Source organism: Siniperca chuatsi, linkage group LG15 (genome assembly GCF_020085105.1).
Source record: "Siniperca chuatsi isolate FFG_IHB_CAS linkage group LG15, ASM2008510v1, whole genome shotgun sequence".
Classification (NCBI taxonomy): domain Eukaryota; kingdom Metazoa; phylum Chordata; class Actinopteri; order Centrarchiformes; family Sinipercidae; genus Siniperca; species Siniperca chuatsi.
In genome coordinates this window covers 27,332,427-27,357,326 of record NC_058056.1, presented here as the reverse complement: position 1 = coordinate 27,357,326, position 24,900 = coordinate 27,332,427, and the positions used below count along the sequence as shown (strand labels likewise).

The 24,900-nt window shown below is 42.1% G+C and overlaps 1 protein-coding gene across 8 annotated transcripts in view; it reads right to left on the bottom strand.

The window, feature by feature from the left end:
• Positions 1-24,900, bottom strand: part of akap6 (A kinase (PRKA) anchor protein 6) — a 225,277-nt gene that overhangs the window by 5,732 nt on the left and 194,645 nt on the right. For all 8 annotated transcript variants that reach the window (XR_006374663.1, XM_044167634.1, XM_044167639.1 and 5 more), the window contains 5 exons: positions 18,425-18,508; positions 17,816-17,968; positions 5,717-8,779; positions 3,376-4,677; positions 775-861 (listed from right to left, as the gene is read on the bottom strand). Coding sequence is in view for 7 of the 8 variants with exons in the window: in XM_044167634.1 (XP_044023569.1) it covers positions 775-861; positions 3,376-4,677; positions 5,717-8,779; positions 17,816-17,968; positions 18,425-18,508 (4,689 nt within the window). In the remaining variant the exon portion in view is untranslated. The remainder of the gene's footprint in view (positions 1-774; positions 862-3,375; positions 4,678-5,716; positions 8,780-17,815; positions 17,969-18,424; positions 18,509-24,900) is intronic.

The following is a 24,900-nucleotide window of genomic DNA, read 5'->3' as shown; positions in this document are numbered from 1 at the left end:
TTAAATGTAACTTTATATTTTACTTTTGAGATCCTCAATATCTGTGACTTGATATCATCAACTGCTACATGTATTTTCACTGATAATGTGATCATATTGAAGTAGCAGATACTGATGACATCACAGCGCACAACAAGCTATCAATGACGTGCTGTGACTTTACTGAGAATAAGATCATTTTGTCTGTTTCCCAAATGTGTAACAGCGTCAAAAAAGAGAAGAAATTAGCCTGCTTAATAGCTGTTATTTGTTTTTCTTGCTTGTTTTGATGCAAAGTCTAGTTCCACTTGTAATTCCAACTGCTGCATACCAATACCGGCCCTGACAGACGGAGTCAGCACTGGATATAAAATAGGCTACGCCAAGTGTGTGCCAAGCAACTCCAGACTGGCAGCCAAGAACAGTGATGACTGAAAAAACAACATCACACATTTATCGTCTCGCAGATATTTTTGAAAGAACAAGATGTAAGTTAGCTTTGAATGCTTGATTCATCACAGTGCCAATAAGTTTCCTGTTACACAAAGCTATTTGAATTGTGATTGCTATAAAACATGTATGAAACATTTTGAGCCTTATTTATTCTTGAGTTAGTGATGTGCCTCCACCGATGCCTAGGCCTTTTTTTTAGCATTTAACTCAGCATCCAGCGCCACGCCCAAGTATCCTGTGTGCTGTTTCACAAAAGTAATATGTGAGCACGGCTTCGCAAATGGTGGCAGCGCTGCTGAAAATGCTAAAACACCAGAATCAACTTGTTGTGTGTTAACCTACACTGACTGTCCTCGAGGTGGGCGGTCTCACTGAGGCTTGGCTCCGCCCTGGTGCTGTTCTGTGATGGACAGCTGACTGAGAGCTCACCTGAGAGGGAGAGAAAATAAATAAAGGGAAAGACAGATGTAGTGAAAGAAAGAGAGAGAAATGAATGGAATAGAAATGAAAAGATAGAGATCAAAAGAAATACAGAAAAAGGTTGCAAAGGGAAAAGAGAGGAAAAGATGGAGAAAACAGAAACAAAAGAACAGAGAAATTGTTTAGTCACATGAAGGCAAATACATGATACAGCTGAGAGTGAGAAAACATTGTTCCACTTTATTCTTTTCTTTTTTAACAGCGAGAGAGAGAGAGAGAGAGGTGGCGATGGATGGTGAGAGAGCGAGTAAAGGAGAGAGACAAACAAGAGAAGAGAGAGAAGAATAAATCAAAACGGCATTATCGGGCTGAAACGTTGTTTGTCTTTGTTTTCTAATCGGCTTGTTCTTCTTTGAGCCAAAACTGATGAAAAGTTCAAATTAAAACAATGAGCATCAGGCCGAAAGCAATTCTCTCTCCACTCCACCCCTCTCTCCTAATTGGTTCACAACTAATCGCTTTGTAAAGATTTGTGTAGCTATTATCCCTCCCCATACATCTACCAATGCTACGAATTTACACACACACATAAACACAGACACACATACGCATTTGTAGTCACGCTTACATGCACACATACATGCCAGCGCGACTGCACACATTAGAAGCACATCTACCCCCATCTTTGCATATTCTTTTCTCATAGTCTTTTGTTTGACGCCCTTTTAATGAATTTATAAGCTAATGTGGAAACTATCACACATAACATAAATGCTGCTGCACGTTTGGTGACATTGTCATCTAAGAGTAGGGTGAGATTCATGATTCCCTCGATACATATGCCAGCCCAAAAGGCTCGTCAAGCTAGCTGGCTTGCTATCAGTCGGCTAACTACCACTTGTAGTATGACTGTTTCCTACATTTTGGACTGGGTGTCTCCATTTCCTTAAAGGTCAGCACTATCAAGACAGTTGCCAGTTGGCTGGAGGTGCGCATTTGTTGAACTCTACAACAAAGCACTGAGTTAATCCACTGATTGCTGCAATTTCACTAAAATTTCTGCATTGTTTTGCTGTTATAAATGTTGGTGTGACCCAGCCCTTAGTCATCAAAATCATTCTGTACAGCAACACTGCAGCATCTAGGTGCTACTAGTGGGGACTCTTAGTCTTGTTGATATATTCTTGGCCTTGTGGAAACCGTTTCACTGTCTATTAGATAGTTTGGAAAATCAGATTAACTATTTTGATCAACCACATGAAGATTAATTAATGTGACTGTGATTTATGGTGCAGGGAAAGTCTTATTTATTGCACTTTAAGTAGCACAAAGGACATGTAGCCCACATTAACATGCACTGTATGAAAAACAACTACAGGCTGCTCCGCATTAGATCAGAAATGAAACAACCTCTTCAGCTGAGCCATGTTCCTCTTTAAGAGAGTAAAAGTTGATAAACAGAGGAGGTAGCAAGGTTGCAGGGATGGTAAAAATTGCCAAACACATTTGCATAAGGAAATAGAAAACTTAAAAAGAGCAGAAACACGCTAATTCAGCGATGAAATGAATTGAACGATCACTGCGGGATGGGGAAAGCTCTTAGCTGATGAATCCTAATGAAATCTGACTGATAGTAATTATGCTGATGTTGTTCTGTGGACCTTAACCTTTTAACTAAAAAACTGAGAAGTCTGCAAATCCCCCCTTCCATTAACACCTGAGGGAGGAGAGAGGGATGAGGCAGAGGAGGAGGGAGGAAGAGGGAGAGAGGATTGGGGGGGTGGGGAGAAGAGGATTGAGAAGAGGACAGGGAACATAGAAGAAGAAAGCCGAAAAGAAGTGGAAAAGTGAAGAGACAGGAAAAATACCTGCAGGAGGAGAGGAAGATAAGAGGATGGGAGGAGAACAAATGAAGAGAGACAGGAAAGAGAGGGGAACGAGAGCACAGGTGAGGAGAAGAAGAAGAGCAAAAGAGGGGATGAAAAATGGTGAGGAGGAAGAAAAGATGAGAAGGAAGGAACAAGAAGAAATAGGAAAAGAAGGGTGGACAGGAGAGGAAAAGAAAGTTGTGAGAAAGAAGATGAAGAGAGACAACAGGAGGGAAGAAGAAGCATGGGAATAAAAGGGGAGGGTAAGAAAGGTAGAAGATGGGGAGGCATAGAAGGGAGGGATAGGAGGTGATGAGAAATAAGAAATAAGGGTGGAGTTGAGGAAGAGGAGAGGACATTAAGAGAAAGGTAAGGATGAGGAAAGACTAGAAAAAAAGAGGAGGATGAGTGTGAAGTGGCGAGGAGAGAGGGTAAGGAGGAGGAAGAGGAGGGGGAGGTTGCCCATATCAGAAACTCTCACGTCCGTCCGGCCTCAGAAATGGAAATGAGAGAAATGCACACCGGCCTCATTACATTCATATCCACTGAGGGGCTCGGCTTGGACTAATACCTGGAGTAGAGAGGTGAAGTGCAGTATCAAGGCCCTGTATAATGTCCTGAGATAGCAGATCAGGCTAATGCATGGAACACTAACCTGCTTCTCCGCTGCTGTCTTTGCTTCCTGCTGCGAGCCGCTCCGCCCTCTCCTCCCCTTCTCCTCCTGCTTCACCCGCCGAGTATCCACCTCTCCTCGCCTCTCCCCCTCCTCCCTATCTGCCTCTCTCATCGCAGAGCAGTTAATTTTGGGATTAATACGCGTGGCGGTGGCGGCTGGCTCTTTTGAGGGATTTGTAGCGGAGCTGCAGACACTTATCTTGGTCATTACGGCGCCCATATTGGATTCAAGCATTTTAGTATCTGCCAAACATTCGGCTGCGAAGGAGTCTATCGGGGCGACACGCGCCCGGGGATTAAGATAAGGAGGCCCCTCATTACGACTCCTCTCCTCCTGCGGCACGCTGACACTCGCAGCGGCCGCGACTTCTCCTCCAGCGACATCACAGAGGAGGTGCGGGTCTTCACCTCGCTTCTCTTCCTCAGCGCCAGAGGACACTGGAGCAGGAGAGGAAGGGTTGTCATCTTCTGGTTTGGAGCCAGGCCCCTGGAGAGAGGCGGAGACGCTGTTTGAGAGCGAGGAGGTGGAGCATGAGCTGTAACAAGGCTCCAGGAAAGGAGAGAAGGCGCTCTGTGTTTCCTCTGTGGGACTGGATCCTTGGCAATACAGGTGATCCTGGTTTCTATCCAACACAGATTCCTTTGAGGGAGACAGGTAGCTCAGACTATCACCTGGTTTGGAACTGGACCTCTCTTGAGACAAATATTGAAGACTATCGATTGGTTTTGAACAAGGCAAGTAAGCTACACTGTTGTTCAGTTCATAGCCAGGGTCCAGGGAGGACAAAAACCTTTGTGGTTTCTTGGTGAGGACCATGCTGTAGCAAAGAGGCGGGCCCAGGTAAACCTCCTCTGTACAGGCTGCAAACAGGGTCTCCTCATCCCTGATGTCTGGGCTAGGAGGCAGGGATAGAGAGGGGCTAAGCGGTTCTTCAGTGTGGCTACCACTGGCAGCACTGTTAGTTTGGCTATCAGTAGACTTCAAATCAAGAGCACAGAAGTTTTTCTTGGAGTGAAGGCCAGGAGAGGAGTGTTTGGAAGACTCAGCCAAGTCTGAGGTTGATATTTGCTGTTCGGTGCTTGTAAAAAGCTCAGGGCTCGGGCTGTGGAGGCCTTGCGTCGGCGTGACATAAGACGGGATGCTGTAGGGCGCCGGAGTGGAGCTCTTGTCCTCGGAGCACTGACTGACCTCGCCACAGTCGCTGTCATGGGAGGAGAGAGACAAGTAGGAGTAGAAGTCTCCCTTACGAAGGTGGAGAGGCCGGTGGGAGTGTTCGAGGACCTGAAGGAAGAGGAAGGAGAAAGTTTGTAAAGATTTTTTTTCTGTTGTTTTTGTTGTTTTGTTGTAGTGTTTCGTTATCTGAATGGAGGGCCTAAGATTAGTGAGTGTTGGAGGTGTCACAGACTGTAAAGCACTTTGACCTTGAGCTGACTTGGTTTGTTGGTGAACCTGACTGTGGACAAAAAATTTAATTGATGAAACCCACTGGAATAACTCAATTCAGATTCAGGACCACTAAGGAAATTAGGTTTTAGTATCTTGTAGGATATTGTTATGCTTCAATTGATTAATTATGATTCAATTTTATCCATAACATCATATTTTTGTTTCATGTGATTTACATTTATAATTGTTTGTTTCATTTAATTTAATTTGTTGATGTGATATATGCAAAACCCATACTGTTTTGGATCTGTGTCCTTTGTTTTGGATTATGTACACTTATATATTTGAGTAATATTTCTATTTTAACAAACCTTACACAATCACCAAACCATCCAAGAAACCATCAAGTGTTAATTAGCATATTAAAATGTCTGTGTATTTATATTTTACACTTTTACAAGACGAGCAAAGTTTTCTGCCTGATTTCTTTTTCTTTTCAGAAATAAATGAAGACTGAAAACTGATTAGCTTTTAGATTACTTCACTTACAAAAGATACTGAAGAAATTAGTCATTACATCCTAAAAGTTATGATCTGTGATGCGATTTATTGAATTACTCCAACTCAGTGAACAAATTAACTGAGATAACTTTTGCTACTTTTGGATTAATTTGTCCTCAAAATGTACAGAATATTTGAGGTCAAACAGGACGTCAAATGTTGTATCTCCAAAAATGTTCAATAATTTGAATAATTTATTATTAACATCTGCAGCCATATTGAATTGTTATTTTAATTTCTGTTTAATTAGGTTTTTGCATTTGCAATATAACAATTTTCATGTGTTTTCTTTGTAATAAAATCCATAATAGGCGGATTGCTTTCCCATACTTTCTCAATTGGAGTTTTGTATTTTTTAGCATTCATTCTGTACCTTGTCTCTGATCTGTGCTAGTGATGCAGGGCCATGGTCTGGGATGGACCCACTGTTATCGGTCTGGTTCAGTTCTTCAGGCTGATTCTCTTTGCTCTTCAGTGCCAGTGAGGTCATGTCAATAATCTCCATTACAAAGTCATGCACATTCTCTTTCTTGCCCTCGTCTACACTGCATGGATGGAGGGAAGAGGGGGAGGGAAGGTGGTTACAGCAGGAGGAGTGAGAACTGTGCCTTTTTTTGGGAGGCAGGGACGATTCTTTGTCTCTAACTTCCCTCCTTGTCTCCTCTGTCACAAAAGATGAGAATTTGAATTTTTCCTGAATGGTGATGGCCTTCCGTCCACCGGCTGCCGGCCTGCTGTTGTGCAAGGCATCGTGGGATCTGCAGTCCTCAACAGGCGAGAGGGAAGGAGGTGAGGGGAGGGAGGAGCTGTGACAGGGCAACTCCCCTCTCAGCTGTCCCACTAAAGACGAAGCACGTTTGGATGGGAAGGGGAGGAGTTCACAGGATGGTGATGAAGAAAGCTGTTTTGTTGAGTTTGTTTCCGTTTTCACTATGAAGTCGCTAACATCCCGAACTGACTCTCCTGTTTTGGCAAACACGTAAGACTCCCTCAGTGACTCTCCTTTCTTTGTGAACACGCTTGACTCCTCTCGGAGGAGTTCGTAGTCCTCGTCTTTCCCCTTTAAACAGCTCTGGTCAAGATTTCCGTTCTCTACGTCGTCCACAAACTGGCTGATGTAGCTTCTTGTTACGTTCCTCTGGTTCTTCTCCTCTTCTTCCTGTTCTTTCTTATCTCTTTTTGTTTTGTTGTTGCCACTATTAGTGTTGGTTTCTATTAATTCAGCTGAGCGGTTTAGAAAACAGTGCTGCTCCTTGTTCTGAGAGGAGGAGGTAAAGATGGAGGACAGGTTGGTTCCACACTGCAACTCATCCCGGAGAACTGCCTCTGTTTTAGAGGAGGAGGAAGACAAGGTTCGAGGAGATCTGATCCAACTCTGCAGCTCCCTCTTCATGTACTCCAGCCCCAGGACGTAAGATCCCTCCATCTCCTCTTCATCATCCTCATCGTCCTCATTACCAGAGGAGGCACCGCTCAACCTCTCCTCCTCTTGGTCCTCTCCATCCCTAACACCGAGCTCCTCCTCAGTGAGCGTGAGTGTGGAGGAAGACAAAAGGTCACTGTCGTCCTCGTCTTCATCTGTGCATGCTGACGTACAAGAGACATTCACCACCAGGCTCAAACTTGCTGCATCTGCTTCATCCATCCCTTGCCCTCCTTGGCTGTTTCCATGGCAACGTTTCCTATAACAGCTTGAGTTGGCATTGGCTGCGATGGTGGGATCCAGGAAGAGGTGGCGTTGATTTCTGAGCACAACGAAATCTTCAGACCCCAGAGACGAGTCCTCGGTGCTACTTAGCTCTGTTAGTGATGCTGTTGCTGAACTCTCGTTAATCAGGGATGGCGGTCCTTTCCGTGAAGAGCCTGAAATCCCGGAAAGGGGGGCGTGTCGACCACCAAGAGAGGGTGAGGCAGGGAGTCTGCTCCGCTGCGGGGAGCAGCTCTGAAGCGCCATGTCAGAAACACTGCGGGTCATCTTCGACGCCAGAGGACTCTGGATGTTCTCCAGGCGTTTCAGGAGATCAAGAGTTCTTCGGCTCAGCTCCCCAGAGGACGGTTCTCCTTGCACACTTTCATTGTTCTTCTCCTTTCCTGGTTCACCTCCATCCACCTCTCTGCTCTGCCCCAGGTCCAGCTCCCCAAGGCTGGCCAGGCTGCCTCCGGTATCCTCTTCAGCGCTACGACACGGGACCAGGCAGCTCTCCAGAGAGGCGCTACGATGTAGCAAGTCTTTGGAGGGAAATAACTCCACACCCAGAGCCAGAAGGGACTCCAGAGAGGAGCCCTGAGATAATACTGGACTCGACGCCCGGCGGCTAAGAGCAGGTGGAGTCTCCAAACCGTTAAACTGGTCAACTTTGAACTCTGTGTAGTCACTGCGGGATATAAAGGGCTTGGAGGAGTCTACACCGAGTCCCACCACCTCAAAGTCAGAGTCAGAGTCAGCAGGAGTCAGGATCCCACGCCCGTTGATTAGGATCTCAACCGCCTCACCTCCTCCCCTTCTGTGTCTTCTCCTTTTCTCCTCCTCTCTGTTTCTTCTGCTTTCACCTCTGATTTCGTCCCTCCTCCATCCTTTCTCCTTCATATTCTCCTCTGTCTTGGTTTTTTGGTTGTATCTAGTAACATTGTCTTTGTGCAGAGCCAAATTACTCCCATCTACAGTTTCATCCTTCCTCTGCTCCTTTTCCTCCTCGTCGTCTTCCCCTGGATCCTCTTCCTCTCCCTGGATTTCAGAGTTTGTTGTTGTCGTCTCTATGTCTCCTGTATCACTCACAATCCCGCTCTCACTCTCTGACCGTCGACTGCTCACCGATTGGCCACTTCCTCTGCCACCCTCCCTCTCACTCTCCCCATCCCGGTATCCAATGACTCTATCTCCTCCTCGGCTGTTTGACATCAAACCTCCCAGGAGGTCTGGGAGGGATTCGATGGAGGAGAACGAGGAGTCCTTACTCAGGCTCTTCAGCAGGAGGTGCTGTTTCCGTTTTCCTGATTTGGTTTTGCGCAGCAAGGAGGAAGTGTGAGGAAACTGAGGCTGTCTGTATAATTCGACATTATGGAGGCTGTACACCTGGTAGATGTTATTATTGTTAGGGGGAAGAGTTTGGGAAATCACACTGGGCTGAACCTCTGATGAGGATCCACTCCTCATACTGGACATCATCTCAGGACACTGACTGGCTGGGACATCGGTTCGAATCCTGTCTGGTTGATTCTCACTGGATAGAACAATGTCCGAAGGCAGATTTGGTTCTATGGGGAGGTTGTGCGTAAGGTCGGGTTCTGGTACTTTTTGTGGCTCTGGTTCTGTGATTGTCATATCTGTTTCATCCCATTCCCAGGAGTCATCTGGCGGTGGTGCCACTGGACCAGCTGGGACTGGGCTGATCTGGTGGAGGTCAACTAGACCCGGTTCCAGGAAGTTTCCAGGAACCTGCAGACAAAAGGGAAAAAAGAAAGAAAAAGAAAAAAAAGATTCAGCAAGGATAAAGACGAATCCTGACGTGCCGACGTAGCTCCTAAAACACAAAACATGAACCCACAACGTCCGAAGTTTTAATCCTGCGGAATGTCAAACCTCTTGCTCTGTTTCTCTTGTTTTTTTCCAAAATTCCAAAAAGAATCATCTTAAAAAGACAAAAATCAAGTGTACTCTGAATGAACAGGGTCACTACTGCAGCGAAGGAAAGAGAAATTTGTCCACCAATACAATGTGCATCAAGGGTCATAACTGAATGCAAATACAGTATATTTAACTTTACATTATATGGACTTTTGTACTGTATGTGAGGGCCTGTTATAGCTGTCACTGCTACCTGGACAGTATGCTATACACTACTGTGGTAAAGGGCATGTATCTCCAAAATATCGACTTTAAAAAAAATAAGAAACCCAGAATTGCTTTACACGTTAGAACGATCCCTCACAGGGTTATGTCCCACCCCAGGCCTGATGGTGCCACACTTAGCAATCTCACTGTAACAACAAGACTACAGGAAGCTCACAGTCACTACACCAGGCTGTTATAATCAGTGAGTTTTAGAGGTGTTGGCATATTTCTGAACCTTGGACAGAGCCAGGCAAGCTGTTTTCCAGTTTCCAGTCTTTATGCTAAGCTACGCTAATTGTCTCCTGGCTCCAGCTTGGCACAGACATGAGATTGATATGCATCATCTGATCTCACTCTTAGAAAGAAAGAGAATAAGCTTATTTCCCAAAATGTTGAACTAGTCAAAGTAATTTCATATTGTCTTTAAGAGGATGGAGAATTTTCTCAAACCATGAAGGAGTACGTAACATTTCAAAATATCTGGAAATGCAAAAATAAAAGATACACTACTTCATTTTCATCAGAATGATATTCTGATCTTGATTCTATTAATTAGTGTACATCCGATCTTTAAGGTCCGACGCTGGATATCCTTGCTGGTGGACATGTACAGAATTTAATAAATAAAAATAAAAAAAAACATTAATAGACTTCACCCACAACTTTATTCTTTGCAATTAAAAGCTGTGTGTGGGTGTTCACCACTAACAACAAATTTTTGCAATTATTGAGTCTTAAATCAATACGTTTCATGAAATTCCTCGAAGCAAGTGTCATTTACTGATACTGGTGAAGCAATTGGTCTAATTATATCTTATTACTGACACAAATTTCTAGGAAATTTCTGAAACAGGGCTTAATGACTAACATTTCCTCTTTTCAGAAAGCCTAATGTGAGGCCAAATGGTCTGTTCAGATTGAAGTTTAATAAGTGTGTCTATTATCATTTAAAGTGCACAAAATGTCTTATTTTGTGCTATCAAACACTGTGGGAGTATAGGTTAAAAAGACGTGTGGAAAATCCTGTATCCCCTCTGAGAGCGCTGTCTGGGCTCAGGCCTCCGTTTGAAAGAGACACACTGACACCCGACTCTGACAAAACAAGTTCTGTGATCATTTAAAAAAGAGTAAAATCAGCCCACCCCAAAGCAATTGCTCATAAATCTCAACACAAATTATTCCGCACTGGAACAAAGCGATGAATTATTCAAAAACGACTTCTGAGAGAAAGAGCACGAAGCTGAAAACCCCAAAGTAAATACGTAATCAAAAGCCTTCAGAAAGCTCGGCTGTCTAAAAATATGCTTAGACACAGGAATTCTTCCCTTCCACAGACATAATTATACAAATTGCTCCGCGTCTCGTTAACAAGAGAGGGGGGTAATTCGTATTAGCCATTCATAGCCTATTAATCTAATAAACTAGTTGGCTCTGTGTGTGTGAGAGTGTGTGTGTGTGGATATGGGTCTGTGTAATGAATTTCTATTAGATCTGTGTTTATTCCCCTTGTGCTGATAAGGGAGATGGGGGTAATGACTGAACTGGGTTTTGCCACTGCAGACACATTCAAAAACACATTCAGCACTGAGGAGAGAGGCTATCAATCAGCCTAATCCAATCAAATCGAGTATTTGATGACCCACGAAAACCTTGTATATAATTTATATCTGTAATTTATCTCATTTCTATAATTTCGTAACAGTTTATAGCTGAATTGCGAGTATTTTTATGACCCCAGACAGAGGAGGGAGGTGACTTCTGGTGTCTGGTGGCCACAGTGACTTCAAAAACATATTTTTAAAAGCAGAAAATAACTCTAAAGTGTTGTTGGTTACCTGCCAAAGAAGCAGAGTTGGCAAGCTAGCAGAGCAGACAAATTTACCAGTCAAACAGTGGTGATAATTTCCCACCCAGACTCCAGCAACAAGCCAGGGAATCCCTACATAAACTGTTGGTCCAGATGTTCCTGAAGCTGACTTTGGAGACACAGTGTTTGTGCAGGATTTAGTGGCCCTAAGGGTTTGATCCTAAAGCTTATTTAGGTTTAATCACACTAAATTGACAGAATATTGTAGATAAAACAAGTAGTTTCATCAGATTTTTGTTATATCTCTGTACTGACATCTGATGTTCAGACACTAGTTTTATATACCTGGTACTCAAATAATTCACACAATGACACAATGAGATTTGTGTCGACAAACATTTGAATTGTAAAATGTTTTAAAGATTTTGAAACATAATGAATGTAGAGGACCAAATTCAAAAGGAAAGAATCTTCCAGATTTCTCAAGCTTCCTACACCCTTAAAAATGTTCAGGTTCAACCAAATCCTCCTCCACCAAGAACAAAGCTGTTCAAACTTTGTTCAAACTGAATCTGAAGCAAATTCAGAGTTGGCAGGATTGTACACAAGGTCAAAGGAAAGATGCAGGTTTGCTCCAGGTGGTGCCCTAACGGGAACCCTAAGTTTGAGCAAAAAAATGTGTACACAATCTAAGACTGTATTACTTCACTTCATAAACCTACAGAGGCAAGAGGGAAAAGCACAGAAAATGGAGGAAATAACAGAAGGAACTGGGGCTTCTGGTGAGTTGTTGGAAATCAGTCCAGCTGTGAAATGTAGCACAAACACACACATAGACAGTTGGTGTGTGCTTTTAGGTAGCTACAGCTAACATCTGACAGTTGGCACACTGGCCATTTGTGGTACCACATACCGCAAAACACATACTAATTGTTAAAATCATTCAAATAAAGTGAGAAAAATGTTTGTTAGCATTCAGTCTAAATGCACCTTAAGACTGTTATGGTGTGTTCAGATAGAACACAAACAATTTTAGACATGGCACAATTGCATACAAAGTCAATGGAAGGTGAGTTGAAAATGTTCCAACCTGAGCAAAAAAATTCACACTTGTGAACTATGTTTTATGAATCAACTTCATAAACACACAGAGATGAGAGGAAAAAGAAAAGACTGGAGGAAAATAACAAAAAGAAATGGAGTTCCTGGTGATTTCTGCTCTAAACACACACAGGCACTGTCAGTACGTATGTTGTTAGCTAGCTTCAGCTAACATCCATATAGTTGGTACATTGGCTGTAGGTGGAAAATTTGCTTAAAAAAGAGAGCCTAAAAGTTAAAAGCAGTAGGAGGCGGAGTTCAATATTCAATACACAAAATGATGGACAGAACAAACAACATACTGCCGATGTATCTATTCTTAGAGCGTGAGGCCGGTGGTAGAGGAAAGGTTATATGGTCATTAAAATCAAAAGTGTTCATCCTCTGGGAACCAGGAGTGGATTTAAAAATTTCGTATCAATCTGCCTTACGAAAAACTGATTTGCATGGGAAACAGGTTAAAATAAACTGGCCATTTTTTCAGCGTTCCTTACTGTGATTATACTCACATGAACATTATCAGCGCCTGGTGTTCACAGCGGCTCCGCCTCACTGTGTTTACTGCCTTAATCACAGTCAGTGACAGTATTTGTGTGTGTTTGTGTGCATGCGAGGGACCTGTGCAGTGTTTTTGGGGTGAAAACAGGAAACTTTTTCCCATTAGCTCTGGTTTGACTGCTCCCATTTGTTAGCATAGCATCTGCTGGAAGGCCCAAGGAGAGCGGAGCTATCTAGCAGCGTCTGGGTGATTATTCATGTGCCTGTGCTCCTCCAGGAGCTGCTGCTGCTGCTCGAGTCTCTGCTGGCTCTCTGCTGTACCAGTTGTCAAAGTGCTGAGGGAGCCCGGCATCACCGGTCTGATTCAAAATGAATAGAACCGCACAGATAAATCACCTCTCCATGCAGAGTGGAGGAGCAGACAGGCTGCTTTGAATTTAATTGCAAACAGTGAATGAAAACCTCCATATGTTGCTCATAACTCCACTCTAAAATATATTTCATAATCGTAAGGAAAGTGTTCCAAAATAAAATTTCCATATATTACATTCGACTAACAGGTATACTTAATCTCATCCTCACAACACCCTGCAGCTTTAATTTAGACTAATTTACATCAAATAAAAGATAAAACAGGGTCCTTTATCTGCTTTCGGAACAGCAGTACATATACACATACTCATTTAACAAGAAAAGAGGAAAATGTATCTGATACAAAATTTCATGTTCAAAGACAACCATGCTGCATGAAAAACCATGGACTGTCCAAAGGAGCTCCATGGTGAGATTGCTACAATCATGGAGGTCACCCTCAGGGTTCTCAGATAAGATATTTGATAATTTAACAGGCATGACATCATGTGTTAGTCTGGTTTGATCTGTTGGTCTGTCCATCCAATGAACAGATCAAGATGTCCCAACAACTACTTCCAAAATTGCCATGAAATATGTTGTATAATCATGATCTTCAGAGGATGAATCTTAAAGCAATAGTTTAAAATTTTGGGAAATAAGTTTATTTGCTTTCTTGCAGAAAGTTAGATGTAAAGATTGATATCACTCATGTATCTGCGTTATAAGGCTACAGCCAGAAGATGGTTAGCTGTTTGCTAGCTGTTTCCCCCCGTTTCCAGTCTCTATGCTTAGCTAAGCTAAGCTAACCGAGAGTGATACTGATCTTCTCATCTTACTCATCTTTCTCTGCAAGAAAGCGAATAAGCATATTTCTCAAAATGTCAAACTAGTCCTTTAATGTTTTGGCAAACTCCTCTAGTGCCAGCAGACACTAAAATTTTTACTTGTCCAAATTGCCTCGTTGTTCCCCAGTGTTGTTTCACTTTTACTACTAAATATGATGGAGATTTTTTGCAGTGAATGTGGAGTATTTCATATTATTTCAGTTTGCAAAATGATTATCAATACATCTATTGATTATTATTTTTCATTTAATCTAACACAATTTAAGAAGTAGTGAAAAATATTAAACTCAAGTTCCTAGAGTTCTATGACATATTGTCAAATTGTTTGGTTTAAGACCCAAAGATATTAAATTTACAAAGATATAAAACAGAGGAAAATTTGAGAAGCTGGGACCAGAGAAAGTTTCAGGTTATCCTTTATTAAATGATTCAAAGGATTAATCAGACATCCTAATTGTTTGAAATGATTTTTCTGGTGATCAATTAATTGCCGAATAATTTCAGTTCTAAAAACACTGTACTGGGTTTTAACCTGGAAAGTTAACAAGATAACTTTGCAATTCTGCTTTGACAGAAAATCTCCTTAAATATGATTATAACAATTCTGTAATGTGCCATGTAAACATCTGAGTCAAACTGATGCCTTTGTCTGATTATGGGCCATAATCAGATAACTGTGAGCCTGTAAACTCAGCCGCAGGCACGAGTAACCCAACAGACGAACACAAGTATGAAGATATCACACACACACACACACACAGTCCCACACAAACGCTCACACACAGTAACACATGCACACATTGCTTTCATACATTTACACAAATACATCAGGCAGTTAAAGTCTGAAACATGCACACCAGTAGTCATTTGTACACAAGCAAGCAGACTCATTTACACAGTCTCTCAAACACACACAAATGCACAGAGAGAGACCAGGAGAGGACTATCGTTTTATCACTGAGCAGAAGTGTTCATTTATAAGCTAAACCACCCAGATATATGCCTCTCTGGCCCTCCTTCTCTCTCTCTCTCTCTCTCTCTCTCTCTCTCTATTCCTCTCCCATCCCCAGTAGATGTGAAATTACTCTCTAGCCAGGCAGCGAGGTCAAAGTGTCTGGCCTCTGTTATTTGTCTTCTCCTCTACAATGTGTGTGTGTGTGTGTGTGTGTGCATTTGTGTGTGAATGTACGAGAGAGGGAGAGGAAGAGAGTCCCACCTCAAACAGCACATGTGCTGCAGAATTAGGCTGATTCTTACTAATTTTCAACATTCATAAATGAGCCACAACTCATCCAACCTGGTTTTTGATTCAATTTAATTCAGTTCAATGCAACTTTATTTATCCCTGCAAAGGCAATTGCATGAATGTAGTAGCTAACAACCCAGGAAAACACAGACATTAAACTATGAAACAATAACACAACAAATCTTTGCTTCTGATTTTCTGGAAATGGTTGTTCTGCAAAAACTGTTAAACTTACCCTTAAGGATGCCACAAAATCACTAAGAAACAGGTCATGTCGTGTCAAAATCCCATCCTGGTAGTTTGGAGAAGCTATGACTTATCATCTATATTATCATCTAAACATTCAGTTATGTTTCCATCCACCTGTTTTTATGTGCATTTTCAGTTTACAGAGTACATATAAAAAAGCTGAGTGAAAATACCACAAATCTGTTCAAAATCTGTAAACAGATTGTTTGATTACAACCTGACGTTGCTTCTGCCTCTTGGACTGTTGACAAAACATTCATGTCCTGCTGCCACTCACCAATTCTCCACTAGACTAAAATGTTCTTTCATAACTTTGCACTAAAATTCTTAAAATCCCAAAGTCCTTATTTTATATAGTTTGGGTAGCAAAACATTTCAGACCTAAAATAAGTGTCCTGGGCCAAATATGGTCGATAACCTTGGCCATAACACCAGATGGTACACATGGAGTATGACGCAGTGACGGACGGTCAAAAGCAGCTGGCTGGCTATGCATTTGTTATTTTCTTTCACATGAACTATTATGAAAATTATACATTAATGATTTTATTGAATAATACCTATAGAAAAATCAGACAGAAACATATTATGAATAGAGTACTCATTACTCAGAAGCATATTATGCATATGTGACTCACGAGGGGGACCAGTGGGGGGGCTAGTGAGTTGGTGGGAGCCAATGATTGCCCCTTGGGGGCGCCCCTGCCCACACCCCTCCCTGTCACCCCTCCTTTCCCTCCCTCCCACCTTACTTCTCCCTCTCCTCTTTCTGAGCTCTTAACACAATGCTATCAGTCAATTAATTGCTGGGAATCAATAAATTGTCCCAGTGTGTGTGTGTGCTCTCACATGACACTCTGTGTGTTTCTACACTCAAGCATTTATGTAACGCAATATATGTATTTACGTCAGTGTCACTATGTGTGTGTGTTTGTGCAGTTTTTGTGCACCTACATGTGTGTTACCCTTCACCTTATATTCAAATGTACCTCTTCTGTCTCTATAGAACCATATTCATCACTATTAGAAAACCATAACAGCTCCATTCTGCTGCAGCTCTCTGCCTTCACGTTATATCAGCTGAATAAAGCACTCAGCTCTGTCTCGTTACTCTCTCTCTCTCTCTCTCTTTACATTCTCTGTGCCTCGTCCAGCCTGAGCAGCTCGGCTCCGGTCAGCTCTGTCATGACAATATTTCTCTTAACACCCACAGTGCTTAGTACTTCACACCCTGAGACGAGCTGCACATGTGCTGAGCTGTCATCCTGCAGCGTTAAACCGTCACTGTGATCAGCGATTGGCTCGTACCTGAGAAGTGGAACCTGAATCGGTTCATTGGCTGAAGATTTCTAATAAGACAAACCTTTTGGCGACGTGCCGTCTTGGCGGCAGACACGCGTGGTGTTGTGATATGCAAACTGTCAAAGTGTTAAAATGTAATTTGCCAAGTTTCTTTTGTTTGCGGAGGAGGTGGCAGAGAAAACATTGTTTCTGTGACACTGATCGCACTGGAGAACTAACAGATTAGTTTTTATCAACTGGCTACTTGTGGACTGTTTCACTGATTTAGAGTGGAGTTGTCGTATTCAGCCTCTGTAGGCTTTTAAAAGTCAAAATAGACAGATAGGTTTGCTCTGATAGTGGCAGAGCATCAGGATGGCGATGACAGAGTCCATTGTTCCCTCGATCCTGAGATATCTTGATATGCGCAGATCAATATATCAAAACAACTACAGGCCAGATTGCCATGACATTTGCTGTGGATATTCATGGTCGCCTAATGCTTTTGGTGACCCCTGACCTTTCCTCTAGCACCACCGTCGGGATAATATTGCTACTTTTGGCCAGAGACTATCCCCCAAAGGGAGCCTGTAGAGGAAGAATAAGACTGGCCCAAGAATTGACCCTTGAGGAACTCTACAGGTCAGAAGAACTCAATCAGATACTTTATCAGCAATAGTCACAAAAATAGTACAAATTGAAAAAAGTTAAAATTAGTTAAACAAGGATCTATCAAAATGCAAAAGGCAACAACTGAGTGATAAGGAATCTGGGAAACCCATCAGGTCCTACCACCTACGTTTTCACTGCAGTTGCTCATTACTCCCACTCCCCCTGTGACGCTCCACGCCTCTTCAGTGTATCTTACATTTGACTGTATAAACAGAGCCTTGGAGAATTTTTTCTTCCCTAACTACCACCAAACTGTTACACAAACCTTAAGAAAATGAATGTTGTTGCATTTATTTGCCCAGTTTTATCTGGGGGAAGAGGCAAGACCAGGTTGTGCTCATATCAAAGTTTGTGCTTTGTTCCGGAGTTGATGCTTATTTCACAAAACATTACGACACTGTCTCGGGTTGTAAAGATTGTTCTATAACTAAAACCTTGCAGCTTCAATCACAGCACCATCTGTCTTTCACGCTGTATCTTAGCATCAAATCAAACTCTGACATGCTCACTGAGTGTAACAGTGCGTCAGCTGACTGCCTGCAGTGCAGAATGAAGGATGTAAAGTGTAAATGTCAGAGCGCTCTAACCTGCTGCTCTCCCAGCTCTCTCTTCAGTCTGTTCTGCCACTGCAGTGCCTGCATCACGATCGCCTCCCACCTCCTCTCCAGGTTGATTGACAGCAGCTGCAGGGCCTCCCGGTGCTGCTCCGCCTCTGGGCCCACCTCCGCCATGGGGCCCGACTGTCCCAGAGGTGGGGATTGTAGAAACAGTTTTGTGAGAATCATATAGGCTATTATCATGCTAATCATATGATTAAATTCATGATTTTAAGAGTACAACAATATAATTCCTTTCTCAAGGTTAAGCTGATTCATGAGGGTTTGTCACTGATTCTCCAGGGTTTCATGAAGGGAAAAAAAGAAAAATACCTAAGAAACAAAAACAAACTCAGACATTTTTGAAACTGTAACTGGCAAATGTTTGGTATTTTGTCTTAAAAACTGAGCAAAGAAATGAAATAATAAATAAATGCCTGCTCTGTCTTCTGCCGGTACCCGTTTAAATTCTTCTTCTTGGGAAGGCGTCAAGTGAAGTCACAAGTCATTGGTGATCAAGCCAAAGGCGAGTTGAAAGTCTTTTTTGATTTTTTTGGGACCAATTGTGAATGATAAAATGTGTGGGGTTTTTTAACCTACCTGGCTCTGTTGCAGCAGCTTCTGGCAGAGTTTCAGTACAGAGGAGACTCCTCGGCGTCGGGCTAGCACCTCCGAACACAGAGACTGGTGACATGAAAGAGAAAAGTGAGGTAGAAGGAAGAAATGTCAGCAAAATGCAGTAAACATTCAAATTATTACAATTCAGATACAAACACACAAATGATCCTGCTGATTTTAAGTTCATGAAAAATCTTCCATCTGCTGTTCCTGTCGCTCTCTGGTAGCACAAAGTGATGTGTTTTTTCATTGCTAGCTTGTTTGTAGCAAACAGTAATGGAAGAACTGGATGGTTAGCATAAGCCTCCATGAAAAGCCACCTAAACCTCCTACAGAAACTCAAACTGGATCAATGGAAATTGTAAAAAAAATAAAATGACTTCACACTCCAAAGTAATGAAGATGCATATTAAAGTGCAATCCTGCTTTACTGCAGATTGGGGTTTTATTTTCATAGTTTTGTCCGTCATTTGTATCATTTTCGATGACATTGTACTCACTGAGTTAATAGCTGAGATCTGGGAACACGGTGACATCAATAAAAAGATGTCCGACTAGTAAAGAAAGACGAGCAGTCAGTCAGACAGACAGGTTGGAAAGAAACCTCCAGGTTAAAAACTAATTTGGAAGAGAAAAAGTATTACCCAAACCATCCGCTGTACATGGATCAGTGTTTGCTTGGCTTTTACATTAGAACAGCTCCTTCTTTGGAAACCTTTAAGGTCAGACTCAAAAGTTAGCATTGGTGTGGTTTGGTTTGGTAAGGGATAAAACAATAAAGTCCAGGACTTTCCATGGTTGTCTCTGGTGTTTTCACAGTCCACCAACCAATGTCAAGAAATTTTAGAAAATAGGAACTAAAAAAGTAGAAAACTGAATCACCTGTTCTCTCTGTCCTATAATGTATAATTTAGCAAAACACTCTGGTTGGCTGTGTTGGGTTAATTTATCACTGTTTTCAACTGTACTGTGTGATACTACTTCTGATGTTTTCATTGTCTTTTGTTAAGTGCGTTTAGACACTTTTGTGTGATAATGCACTTTAAATAGATCTTGACTTAATTACCATTATTACCAACATTTCAGGTGCACTCACTTTTCAGTTTCACCTCCAAAAAAAGTGATAATATAGACAAACTGTTTCCAACCTGTCTGATCATCTGACTGGAGACTTTATTGTAGTGACGTCGCTGTGTTCACAGATCTCATTTAGTGGCAATTCATTTGGTGAGTACAATTTTATTATTACTAAGAGAGACGATACAAGAAACTATGAAAATGAGACCCAAGTTGTAAGAAAATATCCTTTAAACCATAGTAAAAAAACAACAACAAGGACAAACACGAGCTAAATTTGTTGTTGTTTATTTATTTTTTCAATTCTCCACAGGTCAGTGCAGTTACATTCAGGTCATTCATAACAATTCATTAGCATAAAGTCAAATTCAGCACACAGATCCTTGATCAGCAGTAACAGTGCATAAAATAAATGACAACAGCCAATATTCCCCCCTCTGCTTTCCTCTCTGCTCCTGTCTAATAAATGCAAAAAGAGGGGAAAAAGAAACACAAGGATTGGCAGTGCCTATTATAAATCACTATATGCTGATGAGTTTCCACACGCAAAGGTCAGTGAGTGTGTGTGCGTTTGCATGTTTGAATGTTTACTCATGCAGGCGTGTGCACAAGTGTGTGTAGATGTGGGTGTGTGTGCAAACATATGTATGTATTTCTGAGTGTGTGTGTGTGTGTGTGTGTGTCACAGAGAATAGAGGGGACAGCCTTACTCCTCTGCGGCAGGAACCAAACACGTCCAAGCCCCAAACTATTTATGCTAATCCTGCCCGCTCGCTGAAAAGCACTTCCTTTACATTTTCTTTACATTTTTCCAATAAATATTAAACACTATTACAATGAAATGGAATTCTCTTACTCGCTCTCTCTCTTTCTTGCACACACACACACACACACACACACACACACACACACACACACACACACACACACACACACACTCTGCCTCTTTCTTACACACACTCAAGTCTTCTTCTTCTGTCTTTCATCTCCTCTTTCTCGCTCTCTTTAGTTTAGCATATTTGTGGCTCGCCTGGTTGTCTAAACAGGAGATGGGGATGCAGAATACAGCAGACAGGATCAAGAGGACAAGCCTGGTGTGTGTTTGCGTGAGTGTTTGTGAGGTTGCAGATAAATATATTCCAAACAGGAGGTGTGTATTACGTTGAAGGAGGAGGCTCTAAACAACAACAAAATGTCTGAGTGATACTCGCTCTGCACCAAATAACTGCAGCAGACAGCGTGGAGCGAGCACAGGAAGATGAATTAAACTACACTGAAGCTGGAACAATAATTCAGCATGTTAGAGTCAGAGGACGACGGTCATAACTCTAAAATCTGCTCTACAAAGTCTGCAGAAAGTCAACAGAAAGTCTAACTCATTGACTGCAAGTTATTTTTATGATAAATATAAATATGCTCGTTTGATTTCATCCAGTTGGTAATTTCATAACTTTGACATCACAGTCAGTAAACATGGCAACAAATGATATCAGCTAAATAGGCTTTCAAACGGAACTGATTCACCTTAATATTTAATCAATACAGCTGTCTACACAGGTAGCATAATGGCTCACACGACACCTACGCTTTTCATGCGTAACTGTATACTTCAAGTCTATTTTCTTCTGACTTAATGCATAACTACATTTATTTTTTATTGGGCTTTATTTGCCAAAACCCTTCAGTACTGTGGTTGAATGTGTCTGGTGTAGACACTGACGGAGGACTGAAGCTGCTGCTGCTGTACAGGTATTATAGTTGTCTGTCTGACGATTGCTGTATGGCACATGATGAATTTCTATCAGTTGACGTTGCTGCTTTCACTCCTGTTCAGTGATTAAAATAGGTCTGGTGCTGTGCTCATTAATGGCTGTTTCCTCTGGCTGGAGAAATAATCAACCAATCAGAGCTTTGTAGGTGGGATTAAGAATGGGGATGTCATCTTCCTGTGCCAGAGCCAGAAAAAAAGCGACACAAAAATGGCCAGAAACAAAAGCGAGGATAAGCTGAACAGGTTGTTTTAAGTTGACTTATTTAAATAACAACTATTACATCAACATATTTCTTCAGCTGTCGCGAAAAAGTTAACTTCTAACAACAGCCGCTACTACAACTGAAAATGATGTAAGCGGGGATGGATATGTCACTTGCAACTGATTGGTTAAGGCAACGCGAAACAAAACCCCCACCGCTCCCAACAAGAAATCGGCTAACATGAACAAGATGCCAGGCTGAATAAATGAAGCAAGCGACGCAGCAAGTCAGTCTCATGGATTCCATGCGGCCGGCGGACCTGATCGTGGCCATTCTGGACAATGCTTGTGATCCCACCAGACGCGCGCAGTGCGTTCCAGAAGCGGCTCGCCGCTCTGCTCTGCAGTTAATACACGGCAAGTCTATTTTTGACGGAAGTCGGACACAGAAACGGCATAGAGAATCTGGTCAGTTTTCATAATAAAAACACCCTGTGCAGACTCCCAGTCATATATCAACAAAAAACACAACTGAAACAGACAAAAATAGAAACCATTTAACTACGTAGCCTAATTACCCATGGTAGAAGCACAAAAGTCAAGGAAAAAGGACCAAATCAACAAGTCAACAACGTCGGGCAGGCAAACCGCTCTGCTTCTGAAACGCTCCTGGTGGGGTATGAAGCCGCTTGGAGGAGAGAACAAAACCAGCTCGCAGACGTTATAGAGCCGTGGAATCCCGGCGTAAGGCCAGTTAAAGGTACCATATGAGTTTTTGACCAGTAGTAGCAGTATGGAGATGTGTGTTTACGAGGAGGTCCCATTTTTTTGTATCTCACACACATTCTTGTCTGTCAGTTTCATGCTATTCTAATAATGTATACAATTCTAGTTCTGAAATATCCAAATATTCAGCTTTGCAAATGTTTTATGAGGAAGTTAATGGTTCAGAACATTTGTTAGGCCTTGAGGAAACACAATCAGTTTTGCTAAAAGACGCTGAATGTGCACAAAACAGTTTTTTGCATACAAGAAACTCCTTGAGGGGACGTCTAATCACACTCTGGCAAAGTGCAAGTGACAGGGCCACAATTTGAGAATTTATGGTTATGTATTTTAGTTTTCATTTACCACCATGAAAAACACCTGTTTTTCCTGTCTCTTTAAAAAACATTTTAAAAACAAATTTTCAGTGGGTAGGACCAGTATAAATACTGATTAATATAATTTTTATCATCATTATCAGTATTATGATTGCAGTTTGTCCAGCTTCAGATAGCAAACGTCTTTTCTCTCAGTTTATTTTCAGACAGAAAGGAGAAAGAGAGAATCTTAAGTCTCTATTGTTTCTGCACTGCTGGTTTTTATGCACTGATCCCCCTCTCTCTCTCTCTCTCTCTCTCTCTCTCTCTCGGGTCGGGTCTGGGCCCATGTTGACTCAGAGGGCTCTACAGACACAGTTGGACAAATATTTGCTAAAAAGCTTTTCTTCCAAAATACATGGAAAGCCGTGGAGTGGCTGCAGAGAAACAGAAAAAGACAGAGGATGTAGAGGGAGGGATGAGGTTGGACAGAAAAGCAGAAAGCAAGTGTGAGATAGGTCGACGGAGAGGAAGAAGAGAGGTAGTGTGAAGAGAGACAGAGAAGAGAGAGAAGATTAAAGTGAGTGACAAAGAAACTGTGAGATAAAGGGGGATAGAAAAGATAAAGACAGAGGCCAACAGAAAGAAAAAGACAGAGACAACATGCAAGAGAGAAAACTGCCAATTTGTTAACATGTGAAACACGAGTGAAGAACTCTCCGTGATTCCTAAAAAAATCTTTATTCTGTTGATCACGAAAATGTCAAAATTTTTAATGGTTTATGCAGAAAAGGCTTCTGTTCAGTTGAACACCTGAGTGTAGTGTGACACATTATGGAACCATTCTCTGCCTTGAAATCTTGAAATGACATTATTGTGAAATTAGACTATTTCAGCCGAGGGACGAGTGTGTCCAGTATGGTGGCCTCAGGATTACATCTATGCAGTTTGCAGGTGAATTTTGAGTCAGCACTTCAAAGTTTGACGCCATGGTACTCAGCGGATTGCTCACTCCAGGTTGGGGTTGGGGGTCACGCCTGTAGTTCGGTTCATTTTGTCCACACCAAGAAAGAAAATTATAAATGTTTGCCTTTTAGCTTTGGTCCAGTTTGTGTTCACGCTGACCTTTAACAAACAAACCAAGAGCTGTAAACATAACAGGTAACTCATTGACTGACAGCGAGTCACTTTACTGCTTCTTATGTGTATCTTTGTTCTCCGCTGTTGCAAACAGCTCACAAAGACATAAGTGTTTATGAGCATTATTAGTCGAGACTGCAACTCAACCTGCATAAGTATATACAATACATGGCTTATGCAGATTGTTTATACAGATTGCTTCCAGTTCTGTTGTTTAGTTCACACTAGAGTTTGATTGACAGCTTTCCCACCATCATAAACAAACCAGACCAAATAGGTAAATGCACCAGGGTTTGTTTCAACAGAACCAAACAGGTTAGGTGTGAAAGTACCCTCAGTATCTTGGGGTCTTGTTCAGAGTAAGATGAAGCATGATATTGACAGGTGCATTGTTACCACTTCAACACTAATGCCAGTGTTAAACCAGAATGTCATGGTTAAAGCTAAGCTTCAAGCTAAACTTGAAAGTGAAGCTCTCGATGTAATTAATCCACGTCCCAAACCTCACACATAATCTTGGGTAGGGGCCAAAAAAAAATGAGATTGCGGATACAAGCGTGTTGGAGAATGTTACTAGAAAGAAAGGTGTCTGGGCTACAGTGCTCAGCCTGATGGCCACCGTCATGAGCAGCCGGAAATGGATGCATGGATGAATTGTTTTTAGTTGAACAAATCAGGGGATGTTTGAGTCATTATTACAACTCTATAAAGTGGTTTAACAAGAACCAAAGAAACTCCATGAACCCTGGCAAGAACCCTAATTTCTCTCAGGGTGTAATGTTGTTTCTGTCTTCTGTGTACGTCTCTCTACATGGTCATACTCAAGGTCGACCAACAGGAGAGACACAAAAAGAGCAAGTGATGTCTTTATCTCTTCTATTGTTTTTTTTCTCTCTCTCTCTCTCTTCATGTATTTTTCTGTCTGTCACTCAGCATCCTCTTTCAAGAAGGGTGACTGACTCAAATTCCCCCTTCTCTCTCCCTCTCTCTTCTCCTTCTCACTCTCAAGCTCGATCTCTCTTTCTCTCTCCCACTCCATCCCCCTCTATCTCTCTCATTCTTAAATCTCCCTCTCCTAAAAACAAAATCCTCTTAACTCTCCTCCACCTCCTCATCTCCACAATCTAATTACCAAGACCTGCCGTGAAGAGAGGGATGGAGGGAGGGATGGAGAGAGAAGGGGAGG